Raw genomic sequence first — 20,375 nt, forward strand, 5'->3', positions numbered from 1 at the left:
CACGGACACACGTCTAGTAAATCTGAAGCAAAGAACAAGCGGCGAGGTGCACCGTGCACCTCCAGCTCTGACCTGCTCGGTCGCCCGTGTCTTCGTCTTCCTTAATCTCGAATTCCGAATCCTCCTCCAACACCTCGTTTTCCTGGATTATCCAGCGAGGGACGCCGGTTTGTTGCTCGTCCTCCTCCCTGGTTGCCCGAGGCGGCGGTGGCGGGGCGACCATGTACAGATCGGCGGGGGTCGCGATGGCGTGGAACGTGTTCCGGTTCTGCACGGCTCTGCGTGGGCTAGGTTCCATCATGATCCTGCTCGTCCTCGCGATCGTCGGCGTCACCTACTACGCTGTCGTCCTCTGCAACTACGGCCCCGCCCTGTTCACCGGCGGCGGCACCACTCTCGCCGCGCTCGCCGTCCTGCTCTCCTTCCACTTCCTGGTGCGTATCCTCACGTGCCTGGGGGGGTGCTTCGGGGGGGGGGGGGGGGATTCGGTTGTGAAAGGTTCTTCCTTCGGGCGAAATATCTGCTCTGGATGCCAATATCAGCCGTATTGGGTATCACTGGGTGCCGACCTTAGTTCTTGGATATCGCTGGATGGGACTGTCTTCATTCGGCTTTATTGTTTTTACTAATATGGTTTCTGACAACATGGTAGATTTGGTTAATAGAGAATACGTCAATTATTAAAATGAAGTTCATCAAGAAAAATAAAGTTTTCTAGATGATCTGATTAAATGCATTTGAAAGCTAATGATTGTAGAACCATAAGGTCGGCTGAATTTCTGGTGCTTTGTGTACCAACATAGTTAACTGTAAACACTAGTAAAATTATCTATTTATCTGACACCGTTTTCTCTCAGTTTTCTTTAGTGTGCTAATAAGATAACTTACTTTCTGTTTTGCAGCTTGCTATGCTTTTATGGAGTTATTTTTCTGTCGTGTTCACGGACCCTGGTTCTGTTCCACCAAATTGGAATCTTGATTTTGATGTGGAGATGGGAGAAACTGCTCCTCTTGCTAGCTCAGAGCTCTGTAGCCAGATGAACTCACAGCAATCTGTGGCTCTTGGCAATATGACAAATCCAAGGGTTAGGTACTGTAGGAAGTGCAACCAGTTGAAGCCACCTCGGTGCCACCATTGCTCTGTTTGTAAGTATATGGTTTTAGTCTTCAGGATCAGCTTTATTTTTTGCCAGCTGTCATGAATCAGCTAATATCTTTTTTGTGTGCTTTGTCTCTGCATAATTTTAGGTGGAAGATGTGTTCTTAAGATGGATCATCATTGTGTGTGGGTTGTTAATTGTGTTGGGGCGCTGAACTACAAATACTTTCTTCTCTTCCTGGTATAATACTACTATACCTGATATATGATCCTTTTTGAGTAGGAAGATAGATTGACCTTAAATCTTGGCCAGTGGTGGAAGATGTCCCTATGTTGTTGCACAAGGCCAATCTTAGTGAGGGTTCCATCCTCATTTATTAATAGTGACACATCAACAAAAGTGATGAGGTGGCAATTTTTTTTGAACGTAATGGCAGGAGCTCTGCCTTTCAATTAAGAAGAATGGAATTTGACCTAGTTTTAAGGAAAACCAGGCCCGAAATCAATACAAAGTGCACAAACAACGACAACCCCACACACAAAGCCCATCCAGAGTCATCGTTGCTGAGCTCAACACTGGGGACGAGCAGCTCCAACTCCGCAAGATGGGTCCTTAAATTTGTCAAGTGGTGCACCGCAAGTCCATGCCAACCATGTGGACGTTCTTGCTGATGTGGCATATTGGCATATTTTTCTATATTTAAGTGTTCATCGTTTCTCTTCTCTCACGAATAGATCCTTTGTTTCTCTTTGCTCCCCTCTTCTCTCACGGTGACTACAACCTATGTATCCCGAGGTTCCCCTCGTCTAGCTGCTGCAGACCACATCATGCTTTTGCTGCTGGCGCATATGTAGGAAAGCTAGCTACAACTTTATGCATGCATGCACATAGGAGTAATTAACTAGGACAATATTTGTTGTCGTATCTTTTATAGCCTATTGGTTAGCGACCCGGTTGGTCCAAGCACACATGCATGTTGTTGCTGGTGCGATTACATCATGTGGCGTGGTGAGGCAATGGAGTAGCACTAGTACGCGCGTGGTGGTCACTCTTCTTTGACCACCGACCTATCATCGTGCTCTTTTCTGCGTGCCTCAATGACGGTGACAAAAAATTCGGCCGGTTGGGGAAAGAGTGCCGCCACAGTATTATACTAAGAGGAAGCTCAATCAGGGCCAACCGAGAAAGGTCACAAAAGCTGGTCCCTCATGCACCATGAGGGTCCACCCCCTATAGGTCAGATCTTTACTCGTGCTTTGAGCCCTCCTAATCCCTACATGAGGATACGCCCCCATAGGCCAGTCCATCTTGTGTGCATACAACCAGGGGAACCAGTGAGTGACCTTTTTCAACCTTAGCCTGAAACTCGCTCCCACTAGGATTCGAACTGAGGACCTGAGGAGTGCTACTCAGACCACCTGACCAACTTGGCTAGAGGCCCTATCATGCCTCAATAATGGTGACAAGCTCCTGCACTGTACGGATGATGAGGTACGGGCTAGTGGTGGGGTGGAACGGTGACGCACAGTCAAGCAACAATGAGGTGAGGGCAGCTGCAACAACCAATGAGCTAGGGTTTGCATGAGAGCATAGAGAAAGAAGGATCTATTCACGAGGAGATGAGTTAAACGTAAGGTACCGTTTGGTTCCAAAACATAGTTGGACGGAGTGGCTCTGTTCCATATTATAAGGATAGAACGACTCTATTCTATGTTTGGTAGTCAGAACAAAGTCACTTTGTTTTTTTGTTTGGTTTCAGAGTGATGCAGAACAGAGCGGCTCCATCATGTGTTTGGTTCCAGAGTGAAGTTGAACATTGAAAAGACCAAACTACTCTACCCGCACTTAGGTTTTTTGTGTACACCAAACATGTCTGGTGGTGCACCGAACAATTTGGAGTCGCACTAAACGTGTCGTTACTATGCAGAGCTCTAGTGAGGCACCGGTGTCGCACCGGACACGTTCGATGCGTACAACTGGTAGGGATGGCAACAGAGAATTCCACATCGGGTTTTAGCTCTCCATCCCCGTCCCCGCGACGAAAAAAGTTTCCCCGCGGGGATCCCCACGAACGCTTGCGGGGGACATTTCTTCCCCATCCCCGTGGGGATAAATCCCCGTCGGGGATCCCCATCCCCGATTAAATTATAATCAGGATGTACTTCATTTGTTATTAATGCAAAACATTGTCACTTATACATATTGTCAGATGTAAGAAATCATTATATGCACATCAAAATGAACACATTTGTACAACGAGTGATCTCTTTACAAGGTAACTATTCATTTTTATCATTAACTATTACATGAAAACATCGTCATATGTAAGTTTAGCGGGTCCCTGTGGGGAATGGGGATGAGGAATGCTCCCCCATCCCCGTCCCCGTATACCTGTCGAGGGAGAATTTCCCCCCGTTTACATCCCCGTGGGAGAAGAAACTTCCCCATACCCATCTTCTAAGGGCGCCTTTGGATGCTTGGGAAGGAAATGCACATGGATTTACACCTCGTAGGGAATTTCCACCCTGCACTGTATACCCCTTCCCCACTAGGTGACAAGAACCCTCTAGGGGTGATTTTACCCAATGTCCATTTGGGAGAGACAGGGATTAAAATCCCGACTAACAAAAAAATTTAAAAAAATCGGAGAAACAAATAAATGTAAAATGTTGATGCACTCCATAAATTTAGTAGCAAGGATAAACATTGTTCAGTATAAATGACGCATTGGATGAAAACATTCCATACAATCCAAAGTACATAAAAGGCTAATTGCCACAAGACACTTAAAAGTTAACCATTCCAAAGTTCATACAGGAGTTACTCATGTCAACCTTCACTACAATGTCCGAAAACCAGATACAATGAAGCCGAAAATGTAAGCACCATTAACAACCATTTGCTTGTAAGCACCATCAGCAGCCACAGTACAAAGAAGCCACAATGTAGATTAGGCCTACATTTACATAAAAGTGAAACAATTACATAAAATTGTAAGCATTTCTGTTGTTCTAGTAAGCCAAAGATGAAGCAAAGAAACTATCCTATTAGAGATCATTACGAGATGAATACACCAATTATCTAAAAAAATGGACCAAGTGCGTCCTGAACAAAATACTTCACTGTTAGTTCTGTAATTGTAGAATTCTAATATGTGCTTTTATTTTGACTTGAGTATTGAGTGTGTTCAGATTAGAGGTGTACATTTGGGCCGGACCTGGTGGACTAGCTCGAAGCACGAGAAAAAAGCACGACCCGAAATTATGCAACGGGTCGTGCTTGGCTGAGGTCGCGGCCCACGGGCGGGCACGAGCATGGCCCGTTTACGGAGGCATGAAAAAGCCCATTTACAGGCACGAAAACGCCCATATTTATTTGGTCATCCACTTCTAATATTGGAAATCATCCGCTCCAATTTGGCTAGCCGCATGCTTAATCATGAAGATGAGGTGTCAACCACCCATTGGTTTCGTGGTCTTTGGTTTTGTTAATTATAAAGCTTGAAATGTTAATATCTACTAAATGGTATATGTGTTTTGAATTTCGGGCTTTGGTATAAATTTCGGGCTCTATGTGAATTTTGGGCCAGAATTTGAATTTCAGGTTTTTTACAATTTTGGGCCGCCCGAAATGATCCCGACACGTTTAACCAATAACGTGCTGGGCCATGGGCCGAGGGCTAAGCCCATGGGTCGGTTCGGCACGACCTGTAATAATTACAAGCTGGGCTGGCCCGAAATTCAATCGTGCCGGGCCTTTTTGGGCTTGGCCCGGGTGGCCCGAATGTACACCTATAGTTTAAATTCAGACACGAAAAAACGAAATACAAAATAAGGTACTCTCTGGATTGAGTAATTGTGTGTGTCATCAAATATAACATCTTTTTCAAATTTTATTCCAACATCAAATAAAAATAGCTACAGTTTGATTTACACTTGAACAGGGAAAAATTTGAAGGGAAACTGTGTACACAAATGGTCAATAATAGAACTATAGAGCCCTTGAAGAAATGTTACTGTCTCAACAGTCATCAGGTTATGAAGTATCTAGATTTACAAATTGCATGTGCATGTAAAACTGTCTATGGATCAAGAATGCACAAACTTGCATCAAGCCTTGAAGCTTTTAAAATGCACTGAAAAATCAAAATAATTCACTATTTCAAAATACTTCGATCCAATTAATTCAAGATGCTGCTGCTATTACTATACTGCAAGTGTGCAACCAAGTGCTTGGCTGTTAGAGAAAAGCTACTATCAGAGAAAAGCTAGCTGGGTATCTGCTATGTGTGTGTGAGGCTGAGACCTGAGAGCTATACAATGTATGGTTCAGATTCAGAAGTGTCACATCAAAAATTTGAGCAATAATTCTAGATGCATGGTTCAGATTCAGAAGTGTCACTTTTAGAAATAATGCATGGTTCAGATTCAGCAAATCAGATGAGATCCTAGTGCCATAGAAAAAGTTAATGGTGTTACAACAAATCAGATGAGATCTCTGCAGGGTCACTATACATAAGTCCAGAGTGAGAAGATGGGCTAGGAACATGTGCAAATAAATAAGTTAACTGACTACAAGTACAAACACATGAAAGTAAGTTACCTTGGGAGCGGTTTCGCCTTTGACCCATAACAGACGAACCTTTGGAATCTTGAAGTTCATGAAAATTACTCTGTTGACCTCACACTTCAGCACATTTGTTGCTTGTGCCTTTCCTCATCTGAAAGTTCTTCAATTGATTCTAGAAGATCCAGACACCGCTTGATAGAATAGCCACCTACTTAGTTGTCTCATTGAGTTTATTCATAATTTTTTTGTTTCATTTGCCCTAATGTCCACAATTTTGCAAAACTCCAGCAATACTGAGCTTTCTTTTCTTTGCAATCCTATTTTCAAGGATTTTAGAGCAAGATGAAGATGGTGTTTCTATCTCATCTATGTCTATGAGTTTCCTTGCAAAGATGGATGATTTTCCTCATCTGTCAGGTAGATTGCTGTTTTTAAACAGAAAATGAAGCAGACTTTTGACATGAGTGACCTGGGACTACTCACTTACTACCTGGGCATGGAAGTCAGACAAAGACCAGATGAGATCACCATCTGTCAGAAGGCTTATGCAACAAAGATAGTGGAGTCTCTTCAGATGGAAAATTGTAACCCAAGTGATACTCCAATGGAACAAAGGTTCAGACTCACTGCTACCCAGAAGGGAACTGAAAGAGATGAAGCAAAATACAGAAGCATTATTGGAAGTCTGAGGTATCTTGTTAACACAAGACCTGATATATGTTTTGCTGTAGGCTTGGTTAGCAGATTTATGGAAGCTCCAGGAAAGGAACACTGGGTTGCAGTAAAGAGAATCATTAGGTATCTTGCTGGAACTTTAGACTATGGGGTTAAACTCAAGAAGGGAGAAGGTGCAGAGCTGTCACTGCTTGGGTACACAGACAGTGACTGCTCAGGAGATCTTATCAAAAGAAGTACATCTGGAATTCTTTTCTTTTTGGATGAGAATCTGGTAACCTGGACATCTCAGAAACAGAAAATTGTTGCTCTCTCTTCATGTGAAGCAGAATATGTTTCAGCTGCACTTGGGGCATGTCAAGGAGTCTGGTTAAGTATGCTCATGGCAGGCATTATGAATGAAGCATCTCATAAGTTCAGACTGTTGATAGATAACATGTCAGCGATTGAACTGAGCAAGAATCCTGTGTTTCACGATAGAAGCAAACATATTGAAAAAAAACTCGGCCGGGGAGGGAAAGACCGCCCTCCCGGTATTCCATATAAGAAGAGACCGAAACAATGGTCTCGACCGAGAAAATCCCCGAACCTTGGCCCCCCCATCACTAACGGGCCAGCGTCAACTGTTCACTCTGCGACGGCCCAACCGGAGGGTGGCGCACAGGACATCGTACCCCGAGAGCGGACGGGGCACAGCGAGGGGATTTTTTTAACCAAGCCTGAAAATTCGCTCCCGATAGGAATCGAACCCAGGACTTGGAGGTGCTACTCGGAAGTCCTTAACCGCTAGGCTAGAGGCACTCACTATCATTACATCAGAGACTGCATTGAAAAGGGTATAGTTGATGTGGATCACGTGGGAACCGATGACCAACTGGCAGACATCCTAACGAAGCCTTTGTGCAGGATCAGGTTTATTGAGATGAGGACAAGATTGGGTGTCGGACAAGTCCAACAAGATTAAGGGGTGACTTGTTAGTTGTTTTAAATAAAGTTGTTATCGTCTGTAATCTAGTTGGACGCGTATATGTTTTGGTTAGAACCATAGTTGTAGGCGTAGAATCGTGGGTGGATGGTGCTGCGCCCCGATCCACTCCGTGACCGCCAGGTGTTCGACCCCGTCGTGTTGGAGTGCTGCGCACGCCCATGTTTCAGCCACGAAAGGAGATCATGGGGCACGTTCGAGCGACGGGGTTAGGCAGGCTTCAAGCTTATGTACCAGTCTTTTATTATGTGAAATATAGACCTAGGAAAGCTGTGTCAGTTACGCAGGCCAAACACATATTCCTACCTCGTTTGCGTGTGTTCCAGGTGATCCAGTCTTCTCGCCGCTATGACCGCGTCCAGATTTTGACCTTGGCGTCTCGTCATCGCCGTAGTTGAGCTGGCCTCCGTGTCTCGGATCCAACATATATAAGGAGAGGGGTTGTATCAGTTGAAGGTAAGCAAGAGATTAGAAGGAAATCCCTTCTCTCTTGCCGACTATGGGGAAATCCCTGCGGCCGGCCTCCCCAAGCGCCGAGGTCCTGGTCCTAGACCCCAAACCTACTACTCGTGCTACCTCCGTAACCCTAATTCTAACAGTCACTCAAAACAGTTGTTCCTGTTTATATGAATTAATAGTTTCAAAAGCAATAAAATTGACCTAGATTGTGCCTTTTTCATTTTTCATTCAAATTCAATGTCTGGTGCCTAATTATATCTCAAGTTTCAGAAATATATAAAACCACATCAAGCTGTCATAAACTACTTATGCTTATGGAGGTGCCATAAATACTAGTACACTAGCTTCAGAACTGCTGAATTTATGACGTCAATGTTGTGAAATTTGTGATACTATTGTTTGTTTCTTGGATTAGGAAGTATTTCTCGAACACGCAGGAGAATTGTGTATCATTATATTAAGAAGAGAAAAAGACCCAAAAATGGACCAAATTATAGGTTACAGGGGCCTATCCTGGAGGCCAGAACACAGTAAACCAGAAGGGATCCATAAAAGAAACTAAACAAGGCTACAGGGGCCAGAGAGGCCACAACACACCTAGACTGGACGCTCCAGCTAAACGCTAGGCTGCAACCTCATCTCTAATGACTTGCAAAACCATCAATACTAGGATTAGATCCCTCAAACACACACGCATTGCGATGCTTCCACAGACACCATGAGACTAGCATTACCAAGCTATCATTTTTCATCTACAAGATTCTCCAAAAAAAACTTTCTTCCTTTTTTGGCAGAATGAATCGGATGAAACATGAAATGAATTGCATATTTGATAGCTTGTGCATAATGTTTTTATTTGACGTGATACCATAGTCTCTTAGCACCCTTTGCTAGAAACGAAACACAAATTTGTCTATTAGAATCCTGTCACTAGTGACTTTTGCTAACCATTCATTTGGTCCTCATTGATTAAAAACATAATTTTTTCTAGAACACGTTTTTTTCGATAAGGGAAACTTTATTAAAACAAGATTGTCATAAATTACAACCCTCTTGTAAAATAAAAACCTGACTTCTGCATCGCGCTAGATGCACACAGTCTAGATAAAACAATGGCACCAAACACTCTAGTAGTAATCAATTCGAAGACTAGATCAGCACCCATGTGCCTGGGTAAAAAACAACCTGGCCACTTGCTCCAATCGTTGACAGGTATCCAAAATCAACTCCTGGAAGATAGGCTTCTGTAGCACAACCCAGGTACGGAGCCAATGAATAGCCAAGTGTAGAGCCGTTCGATTCACGATAACTTTATGTTGGTGCAGCAGTCAATTAAATCTCTCCACAAGAAGAGTCTCTAGTTTGCTCTTGAAGTTGGATATCTCCAAAGCATTTGACTCGGTCTCTTGGGCCTTCTTGATTGAAGTGCTTTCATATCTTGGGTTTGGTCCTGTGTGGCGAAATATGATCTCCAATATTCTGGCCTCTTCTTCTACGCGAGTGCTTTTGAATGGGTCTCCTGGTATTCCTATTAGGCACCGGAGAGGGCTTCGCCAGGGTGATCCTCTCTCTCCAATGTTGTTCGTATTGGTTATGGATATTCTCAATAGTCTGTTTAATCTGGCTGAAAATAGGGGGCTGCTGCACAGCTTGGAGGGTGCTAATATCCGTAACAGACTGTCCATTTATGTTGATGACATGGTCCTTTTTGTTCAACCTTTTGAGGAAGATTTTCAATGTGTCAAAACGATTTTGGACTGCTTTGGTTCAGCCACGGGATTGGTATCTAATTTGCAAAAAAGTTTCGTTATCCCAATCAGGTGTAATGAGCAGGCGGTACAAATGGGCTGCAATATTCTTCATTGCACTTCTTCCTCTTTTCCTTGCACTTATTTGGGGCTGCCGATTTCAGATAAAAAGCTCAGAAAATCTGATCTCATGGTTTGGGTCGAGAAAGTTGCAGACCGACTTCCTAATTGGAAGGCTCGGTTGCTTAGTCTTGCTGGCAGGACATCTATGGTGCGCTTTGTGCTTTCAGCCATCCCGATCTTCCTTCTCATTGCCTTGAAAATCCCCAAGTGGGTGATTAATTCTATAGACAAGATTCGGAGAGGATTTATTTGGAAATGAAGAAAGGAGGTAAATGGTGGCAATTGCCTTGTGTCGTGGGACATTGTTACAAGGCCTTTGGATCTCGGTGGGCTTGGGATTTCTAACCTGCTGTACCAGAGTTGGGCGCTACAAGCTAAATGGTTATGGTTAGAAAAAACTGATCCTACCAAGCCGTGGTCTGGTTTGGACTTGCCTATTCAACAACTTGTCGAGAGATTCTTTACTGCTTCTATTGTTTCTCTGGTTGGTAATGGGCATAATACATTATTTTGGACAGATCGGTGGTTGGATGGGTCTTGTATCCAAGATTTTGCCCCTGCTGTTGTGGCTAATGTTGGGAAACGAGCTATTTCCCCTAGAACGGTGGCCCATGCTCTTCAAAACTGGCAGTGGATCAGTGACATTGAGACCCCTCTTAATTTGCCTGGGCTGCAACAATATCTTAACCTTTGGGATGCATTAAGGGGTGTGGTGCTCACTCAGGAGGCTGATCGACATGTGTGGATTCATTCTTCCTCTGGTTAGTTCTCTTCGAAGTCGTGTTATAGGGCCTTCTTCATGGGTTCGATTACCTTCGAACCATGGAAGAGGTTATGGAAGACTTGGGCTCCACCCAAATGCAAATTTTTTCTTTGGTTGGCGATAAGAAATAAATGTTGGACAGCTGATAGACTGCAGAAAAGAGGGATGGCTTATCCGGAGGTTTGTCCTTTATGTGATCAAGATTCGGAGAATATCCAACACCTCCTTTGCACTTGCATTTTTGTGCGACAATTTTGGTTCTACATTCTCTCTTCATTGGGACTGGCTAATCTTTCTCCTGCCTCTAATGAGTCCATTTTTGCTGACTGGTGGGAGAAGGTGTGTAAGCAAGTGCACAAATCCAAAAGAAGAGGCTTTAACAGTATCATCATCTTGGGGGCTTGGTGTTTATGGCTTTATCGTAATAAGGCGGTTTTTGATGGCGTCAGGCCTTCCATTCATGGAATAAAATCAGTTTTTCTGGATGAGTTTGAGTGTTGGAGGCTTGCCGGTGCTAGACATCTTGAGGCTTTGGGTCCTAGTGCTGCAATTTTCAGATCAAGAGTTCTATTGGGGGCTTAGTGAAGAGCAGTTGTGTGGGTGTGTGGCCTGCTGGCACTTGTGCTGCTGTCCTTTTGCGTGCTGCTGTTCCATGCGCAGAAGGAACCTGCAGTCCTGTGTGTAGCAGGAATTGGTGATCTTGTGTTTGGTCAGGATTTGGTGGTCTTGTGTTTGGCCTTTTGTGGCATTGTACTTTGGTCCATTTGGACTGTTTCTTCTCTTAATTTAATGATGCGCAGCTCTCCTGCGCGTTCACGAAAAAAAACATTTTTCTGTTTAAACACAATATCATTTCTAATACGCCAAATAGCCCAACATATCGGTGTCGCTCCTAACATTGCTAGCGGTTTTAAAACCTTATTAATTCCCCATAGCCAAGAATCAAATATATTCGAGATATTATAGGGTGGGTAAAGATTTGTAGCTACTTGGACTATATTCCATGTTATCTGCACAACCTGGCACTCGAAGAAGAGATGCTTAATTGTCTCATCTTTGTGACAAAAGCAACATTTCACGCTGCCATTCCAGTTTCGTTTTGCGAGATTATCCTTTGTAAGTATTACACCTCGCCGTAAATACCAAAGGAATATCTTGATTTTTAGAGGGGCTTTAAGTTTCCATAATCTTTTGTCGAGATTCGGTACATCCGAATGGATTAGAGCAAGATAATGTGATTTCACAAAGAATTTCCCATTTGGGGCTAAATTCCATCTGAATACATCTTGTTCGTCATATAATACTACGCTAGCAAGTCTTGGAAGTAGTTCATTCCAAGCTACTAGCTTAGGTCCTATCAAATCCCTGCGCCATGATAAACATAGTTCATTTCTAGAACACGTAGGAGAACTGCTTATAATTATATATTCTTTGAATTAATTGTAGGAGCTCTGCCTTTCAATTAAGAAGAAATAGAGTTTCATGTATAAGAAGGGTTAGCCAAAACACGTGATGCCTACAAAACAGGACATCTGAATGGCTAACCCATCCATGCAATACACCAACACACTACCATGAGTTATCATTTCCAAGCATGGTTGTAGAGCAACCAACTCTGACTTCCATGGCATATCCCAACAACCCACCCTAACAAAGCCAAGCAGACAAGCTAGAAAAAAAACAAGGCCGATATAGGTCATTGCTGCCAAGCTCAAGTACGTCGCAAGAGCAGCTTCGACTCCTATCTCGAACCATTGTCCCACCCATGTGGGTCACCAAGTCTCACATGTAGAAACTCCAAGACGTCAACGAAGAAGAGTCCGTCCATGTCATTATTGCTAAGCCACATCCCTAACGTAGCGGCTCCAACTTCACTCTACAAGACTAACCTCCACACGTCAAACAGGCATCAAGAAGTATAGGCAACCACCTAGGGTGACCTCCATCTAAGCCAAGACAACTTCCCAAACATCGACACCTTGGAAGGGCACGACGCTGAAAGTGCCACTATCGATCGTCCAAAATGGTCAGAGTTTTTTCCCCATTGGAACACAATGCTAGGAGGAAACAACACAACATTCCCAACAATGGAAGTGGCGCCCATAGGCGTCACTGTCGCCAAAGCTTTCGTCCAAGGTACCCCTAGCACAAACATCGCCTCGAGATGTAGATGAGCGTCTACCTACCACCACCGTCGTCCTGACGCCCCACAAAAGCCCCTTTAGAGGGTCATTGACGCGCCAGTTGCACATTGCAGCCGTACAACTACATCACCCATGTTGAGAGGGGTATCGATGGGCAGGAACGTCGGCCGGGGGCCTCTGCCCACGGCCGAGCAAGACGAGGGGTTTTTCCTTCTAATTCTTGCCTGCTTTATTTCTCATCCATTGATTATATAAATAGGCCGGCTGGCCGCCCTTATCTAGCTAGAGATCCTTATCTCCTTAAAACTCTCCTAAAAACTCTCAACAAACTACTAACTTATAACCTTCCTAGATAATCTCAACTAATCTCCTAAATAATCTCAACTAAACTTCTAATCTTATCTCTAACTATCCTTATCTATTCCCCCTTGGAGGGCCCATGGCTGCTGCTGCCGCAGCCCCTCCGTGGGCCTCCTTAGGCCCTGACTCTACACCTCTCCTGAACAAGCAGCTCGTCCTCTAGCTGCAGCATGACCGGTGCTCAAAGAGACAAAGACCGAGTCTACTTGACCCAAAACCAGAAACCTAGAAGACAAACCTTTTACATCTCGGCTTATCTTATTATTCCGAATCTGATTTATTTGACCCCATAAGATAAGGTGGACACCCTTTGCGCATTGGACTTGCACGTGTGCAGCCACCTGGATCCCATGGACGCCATCTGGACGAAAGGGGAGCACATGGACGGGCACCTGGAATAGGTCACAACAATAACCAGCGGAGGCGCCCTCGTGGCGGCCGGTAGCGGAATGTGGTGGCGCTAAATAGTGCGCCCTTGCCGATGACGAGGGGAGTGCCTTCCCTACCGTCGCTGCCGTAGAGTTGAAGTTCGTCGCCCACGGGACACGTACCATGCTCGCACTTGGAGATAGCGGCCCGGTGTCGCTGCTGATGGCCGTCCGACAGGGCGAGGTCGCGCGCCCGTGTGCCAAGGTCAACCGTCACCAAGGCTGCCTCGAGCATCCGTCGGCGCATCTCCCACACTCCCCGTCGTGCAAGGAAGCCACGAGCAGCAGCTTGTATGCCCACAGCCGCCGACGTCTGGAGCCGTGCGGACAACGCCAGCTGGTGCTGCTCATGTTGCACTGCTGCCTTGATTTGCAGCAGCCCTTGCTCAACCTTCTGGAGCGTGGCTTGCATCTTTGCGAGATCAGCCCTTATGTCGGTCCACAAGTCCCCCATCAATGGAGCTGGTGATTGCTGAGCTGTGGCTGCCCCTAGTGGCGTCGCCCATGGGAAGGGAGACGTCGTCAACGAAGATGATGTGACGAAATTTGGCGTTGTTCCTGGGGATGGGCATGCCGGCGTCCAGGATGTGGTGACAAAATTGGCAGGCGATGGTGCCCATGGAGATAGGGACGCCGGTTGCCAGGATGGTGTGACGAATGTGGCATGTGGCGCAGCCCATGGAGATGGGGACGTCGGTTGCCAGGACGGCGTGATGAAGGTGACATGCGGCGTGATCCATGGAGATGGGGACGCCGGTTGCCAGGATGACGTCGCGAAATTGGCAGCAGAAGCTATGGGATCAGATCGAAACCCAAGCTAGCTGATACCAGATGTTATGGTCGCTAGATCGGTGAGGGATTGGAGAGGGATATCGATGGGCAGGAACGTCGACCGGGGCCTCTGCCCACGGCCGAGCAAGAGGAGGGTTTTTCCCTTCTAATTCTTGTCTGTTGTATTTCTCATCCATTGATTACATAAATAGGGCGTCTAGCCACCCCTATCTAGCTAGAGATCCTTATCTCCTTAAAACTCTACTAAAAACTCTCAACAAACTACTAACTGATAACCTTCCTAGATAATCTCAACTAATGTCCTAAATAATCTCAACTAATCTTCTAATCTTATCTCTAACTATCCTTATCTAATCCCCCTTGGAGGGCCCATGGCTGCTGCTGTCGCAGCCCCTCCGTGGGCCTCCTTAGGCCCTGACAGCCCACCACCCCTTCCGACTGGGGATCCCACGAAACCGGATCAGCTTCGCCGCACATGCGACATGCAACCTCCTGGTCGCATGTACGCCACCCTCTCTGACTGGGCATCTTGTGGAACCAGACTCAGCTCTGACACACACGCAACACACAACCCCCTAGCCACTTGTCTTCACTGGCGCCCTTGCAGTAGCCACACACCAGCGCCTAGTGTCCCTATGACTGCTCTTGCCGTCACCGGCACCTCATGGCCGCTGCACGCCATCGCTAGGCAGGCCCGCCAATTCGTGCCCCCAGGGCACCGGCTCTAGCCGCCCAGGCTCTGAATCTGCCAGTCTGGGACAGCTGCCTCACCGCTCGCGTGCTGCAGATCACAGGCTTCACTGTGACCCCGACGTCCACCGAGCGTAGTCGGCACTCCACCAAAGGCCTCCTGTGGTTGCTCCAGGTGCAGGGGCGACATATCCAGTCAATGAGTCATTTGATCCACGTACCTCAGGCTGGAATTCTGGGGGCAGCCACCGGCTCATGCATACCTAGCACTGGAGCCCTTAGGCTGTCTTCGATGGATTGTATAAAATAGGAGGACGCGGCACTGTAGATGACACCGTTTGACATTGTTTGCAGAGTGAAGTTTGAAATAGGGGATGAGATAGGGGAGCTGCTGAAGACGGTCTTAGGCCTCTAGGAGAGAAAGGGGTGGGGAAGAAGAGGAGAGGTCCCAGCCACTGCTGTCCTTGCATTCTGCCGGTTTGCAGGCGTCGAGCTCTGGTGGCGGCCCAGCAGTGGAGGTACATGGGAGGGACTGGCAGTGGGTGGAGTCGGCGGTGCCTGAATCGCCCTGTAGAGAGAGCGACACAGGGGCCTAATGTATTCTTACCTCAATTATATTAAGAGGGAGGCACGGAGGGAAGGAGCAATTGCATTTGTTTATGATGTTACCCGTGTAGTCTAATCACTATTCTGTTTATAATGTCAATAGTGTAAATACTGCTGCTGAGTGCTTGGCTATTAAGCTTCTTGTGAATTTGTCTGTTCCGCTCCATATTGCTGTCTATTATGTTGTTTTGAAAAGTGAAACCATTCTCATTTTGTGATGCCATGCAGTTTTACACCTTCCTCGAGACAACTCTTGTCACTCTCTCTCTATTGCCTCACTTCATTGCCTTCTTCAGTGATGCCGAGATCCCAGGAAGTCCTGCAGCACTTGCAACCACATTTCTCACCTTTGGTAATTGCATTACTGTTATTATATATATAAAATGCGCTGTATGATTCTTCAGGTATTAACTAAATTGTTCCTTCTTGCAGTGTTGAATCTGGCCTTTTCTTTGAGCGTTCTTGGTTTTATGATTATGCATATTTCACTTGTTTCTGCTAATACAACAACAATTGAGGCAAGCATCTAGCATTATGTTGTTAAGCATTTTTTTAATGTAGAAGATGATACTAATTGGTAACCTTGATATACAGGCATATGAGAAGAAGACAACTCCACATTGGATATATGATCTTGGCCGGAAGAGGAATTTTGCTCAGGTTAGTCTGTATTGGATTTTTAGTTTTAAGAATTTTCATCAATTATTTGCTCATTTTATAATAATCATGCACCTACATATATCTTCATGACTGCATGTGAAGACGCAAGTAGCTGAGACATCCATGATAGCTTTTGTTTTATTTGTATAACAAAACATTGTGATATTGTGGTTATTGAAGATTGGTGTGGCACACTGAGTGAAACTGTTGGAGATGAACTAATACGTTGAAACTGTTGGAGATAATTATCGCAAAATGTCTAACTTGTCTGAATAGCAGCAGCAACGGCAGCAACAAGCCAACAACAAAGCTTTTTATCCTAAGCATGTTGGGGTAGTATAGAGTTAAAATCCCAGTAGAACCCATAGTCAAGGTTCAGATATATCGATAGCTATTTTTCATGCACTTTTGTTCAATGCTAAATCTTTGGATATATCCCATCTTTTAAGTCTCCTTTTACTTCCTATATTAACTTTGGTATTCCTCTTTCTTTCTTCTCATTGCTATCACATCTTAGGATCCTGCTACACAGTGGCGCCTCTGTAGGTCAATGTTCGATATGTCCAAATATTCTCAACCGATGTTGGACAAACTTTTATTCAATTAGTGCTACTTCCAGCCTATCACATATATCATCATTCCGGACTCGATCCTTTTTTGTGTGGCCACAAATCCAACACATCTTATTGATTGGAGCTGCACAAGTTTTGGGTGTAATATACTAAAGATCATTTTTTAAAGTGGTGATATTAGTGTTTAAACAAAAAAAATCATTAATTCACTTACGATTCCTTGTATTCTCTTGTTCATAAAATGCCAAGATCAGTGAAAAATCAATTGAAAACCCAACAAAGTTGGCAGTCCTTTTTGAAGTCACTGTATTTTATGAACATATATTTAACATTGCTTATATTTTTATTCCTCTTATTTTGTAATTGTAATACTGCCAGTGTAGGTGCACATTGTAAGATGGCTGTCTGGAGACCATGCCCTCAGTCTATTGAGGATTTAAGCTTGGAAAGAATCAATCCTAAAAAAAAAACTACCGCATATCCAATATATCTTAGGAATCTAATAAGAACAATGTAGGAAATAGAAGTTGGAAAGAATAGGTGTTGGAACGAAAAACCGTGAGCCAAACACTATGGAGCAGAGACAGGTGGCGCGACAAAACAGTAAGCTCGGAGCGCAAATGTCTTGTTAAGCGTGTCCTGTGCGGCTATAGGATGGGGGTATTTATAGGGGTAGCCGGGGGTTGGTGGACCTAAGTACAGTAATACCCTGACTACCAACTATATTCCTGACATGCACTGTACAACGAGGTAATTATAGGACTGTAAGTACAAGTCTCCCTATTACACCAGAATTGGTACCCTCTCTAATCACTGATAGGTTGACCTAGAGTGGTTGAGTGTCGTTACCCAGTGATTGAACGATGCGAGGACCTAGCGACCCGTTGCTCATGTTGACACGACGAAGCCGACCACCTTCGACTTTGTTAGGCCTTTGTGTGGTACTCAAAGGTTGACCCCTTCCTAGGTGAGTCCAACCGGCTGGCTTCGCCGCCAGGGCAGAGGGGGCGGATCCCATCGCCTTCCAGATCCGTTGCCGGGCCTTTGCTTCTTTCCTGTTTGAATGGCCCTGCGCCTCGTAGCAGGTTAGTGTGCAAAGTAAAGGGATGGAGGGGTCGCTCTGTCTTCGCTTCAACAATAGGCCTCCAGCCTTCGTTGCCTTTTGGCATAGATCTGCCATTACAGTAGCGATGCCTGCTAATACCAGCATTTGCATGTAACTTTGGTACAAATCTATCAAAGACTTTAGTTGATCAATGTTTTGTTATTAGGTTTTTGGAAATGACAGAAAATATTGGTTCATCCCTGCATACTCAGAAGAGGATTTGAGAAGAACTCCAGCTCTACAGGGTCTGGATTATCCTGTGAGACCAGATTTTGATGGTCAGGAACTGTAACACAGCAATTTTTGCCAGTGTCCTCGTCAGATACCTCAGTGTTGGACATCTACTGATACAACTGACAGCATTGCTGATTGCGCTATGCAAGGCATCAAATGAAATGTTCACAAGATTTTAGTAACCATGAGTAATTCATCTGTTGCACGTCATGTATGTGACGAAGTGAAATTTCTCCTAGCTGGGCCAGAGGAAGTTTGTTGGGATGTAAATTAGTTTTATCGACAACGTGGATTGGTTTCATTCCATCCAAACTGGTAGTGTGCTTCAAATAGTGCTGTACTTTAGTTTAGTTATTATTATGTGATATAAATATCATTTCTGATAATTGTGCCTCTGTTATACACTATCAATAGTAAATGGATAAGCGCTGTGTAATTCTTTCGAAATTGTACAATGTGTTCTTTCCATTGCCCTATAAAAGTATTGAAGTACTAGTTTGCAATGCTCATGCTGTTGTTCGAGATTGATTTCATTGACAACGCTGTTTTTGCTATCCAGTTAACTTTGGAAGTTTGGATACAAATTACAAGTAGCAACTTTTGCCATCCAATTCAGCTATGGTTACAAACTGCAAGTAGAAATAGCGGTGATTCATTTGAGAGATTTGAATGGCGTTTGTCGCCCTCATGTCTTTCTTCTTCCTCTCATGGGAAGAAGATAAAGCTTTCACATTGGCCCAGTGCCATATTTGAGACATGTTCATATGCAGCCAATATGGCCTATGAGACCCGACTCGAGATTCATGAGCTCCGTTACCGCTCTGGTCTTCCTCCTCTTGAAGTTCCTCGTCCTCCGCTAGCTTACAGTGGTATATCTAGTGGTGAGGATAATATTGAAGAGATTTAGGAGCTTTGTCATTCTTTAGCAAGGCAGTCGATAGGCTCCCCTCGCTAAACTTCCACTACTCATAGAGTTGGCCATGCAGTTGTTTCAGATAATGACGACAATGATGATGATGGTGGTGGTTCTCATGGAGGTGATGACATTCCATGAGACACAATTATGGATGAGGATGACTGACTTCTTTCTTCATCTTATTTTTCCTTTTTGGTGCTTGGTGCCAAAGGGGGAGAAGTTGATGAAGGGGTAAATTTAAGTTTCTATCGTGTCACACCTGGATTTAAGGGCAAATCCAAGCGCGAATCAAATGTGTGTTAGGATTAAGTCTTACACATATGATGACTCGTGCTACATAAATGAATGTCACATTTTTACTATATAATAGGAGTTCTGTACAAAATAGCTAAATGATTACATCATATGAAGACAACGATCCATCAACCATAGTTGACTGGGAGACAACGACCTAGACCTCTCACGAACTCATCGCGGCATCCTTCATGCTCCTCATCATGTGATACCTATCCTAGACCTAGGGGATGTGAGTACAACAAGGGTGAACTCACATATGTTCATCGCTTAACAAGTTGTGGGGAATAATGTGCATGAACTCACTTACGATGGGTGCTCATGTGAAGTGTAAAGCTTACCAAAAAAGATGGTTAAAGTTGAGCATACTTTTAAAGTTGGTCAAAGTTTTATTAGCAATTACTAAGTATAAGTAGATACCAACCCAAATAAATAAGAGATCAAAATTAATAATAAACCCACGATGCAATGCAAATGATAGATTAAGTTTAATTCCATCAATTAATCATGCGAGAGTCCTGAGTCACTCTTGACCGTGAGTACGGATGATATACCAGTTTTACACTCTGCAGAGGTTGCACATCTTTACCCACAAGACGTGTTTCTCGATTAGCCAGGGTTAGCTAGACCCTTAGACACTTTCAAGGTGAATAGCTAGGGATCCACTACGAGGCCTTTCCAAAGTTCCACAAGTTCGAGAAAACCCGCTATGGATTCAGGAAGAAGGAAGCATAGGAACCTCTCATCCGAAAAGCTTTACAGACAGTCCGACCCAAGGAACTCCCTATACTCTGCAGCGATGCCTCCCCGCTTGCCCCTTTCGAGTAAGGTAATCTTTCCCTAGCTTTCCTAATTACTTGGCCAAGGGTGTCCCATTCCACCCTTGTGGTAGCACTATTATCTCAAGTTAAGATCCATGTTCCAATTAACACAATAATCTTGTCATGAACAATACTTAAATCAATAGTGAAATTGGAACATGATCATATTCAGATGTAACATCAATCCCAAAACCAGGTAGAGCAATAGCAAGTCTACCCAGTAGTTCATTTGTCTGCAAGTTGTGGGGTAAACAAACTAGGGAAACCTATTGATTTCCATCAAATTAACCTAAGCATGCCACAATGATTAACAAGAACATTATTAGGTAAA

At 44.5% G+C, this 20,375-nt stretch overlaps 1 protein-coding gene across 1 annotated transcript; it reads left to right on the forward strand.

The window, feature by feature from the left end:
* Nucleotides 1-9: 9 nt before the first annotated feature.
* LOC100282464 (palmitoyltransferase ZDHHC20) lies at nt 10-18,456 on the forward strand. The gene is made up of 7 exons (NM_001155374.1): nt 10-434; nt 903-1,146; nt 1,249-1,340; nt 15,671-15,794; nt 15,875-15,960; nt 16,037-16,102; nt 17,946-18,456. Exons 1-7 carry the CDS (start codon nt 222-224, stop codon nt 18,069-18,071), a joined length of 951 nt encoding a protein of 316 aa, NP_001148846.1. The 5' UTR covers nt 10-221; the 3' UTR covers nt 18,072-18,456.
* Nucleotides 18,457-20,375: the final 1,919 nt, after the last annotated feature.

This window comes from Zea mays, chromosome 10 (assembly GCF_902167145.1).
Source record: "Zea mays cultivar B73 chromosome 10, Zm-B73-REFERENCE-NAM-5.0, whole genome shotgun sequence".
Taxonomy (NCBI): domain Eukaryota; kingdom Viridiplantae; phylum Streptophyta; class Magnoliopsida; order Poales; family Poaceae; genus Zea; species Zea mays.

What these genes read in the sequence shown, in the direction of transcription:
- LOC100282464 (NM_001155374.1), top strand. Translation starts at nt 222, where the DNA reads ATGTACAGATCGGCGGGGGTCGCGATGGCGTGGAACGTGTTCCGGTTC. An exon ending in TGCTCTCCTTCCACTTCCTG is followed by an intron (nt 435 to 902) that starts GTGCGTATCCTC and finishes TCTGTTTTGCAG; the next exon opens with CTTGCTATGCTTTTATGGAG. An exon ending in AATACTTTCTTCTCTTCCTG is followed by an intron (nt 1,341 to 15,670) that starts GTATAATACTAC and finishes GATGCCATGCAG; the next exon opens with TTTTACACCTTCCTCGAGAC.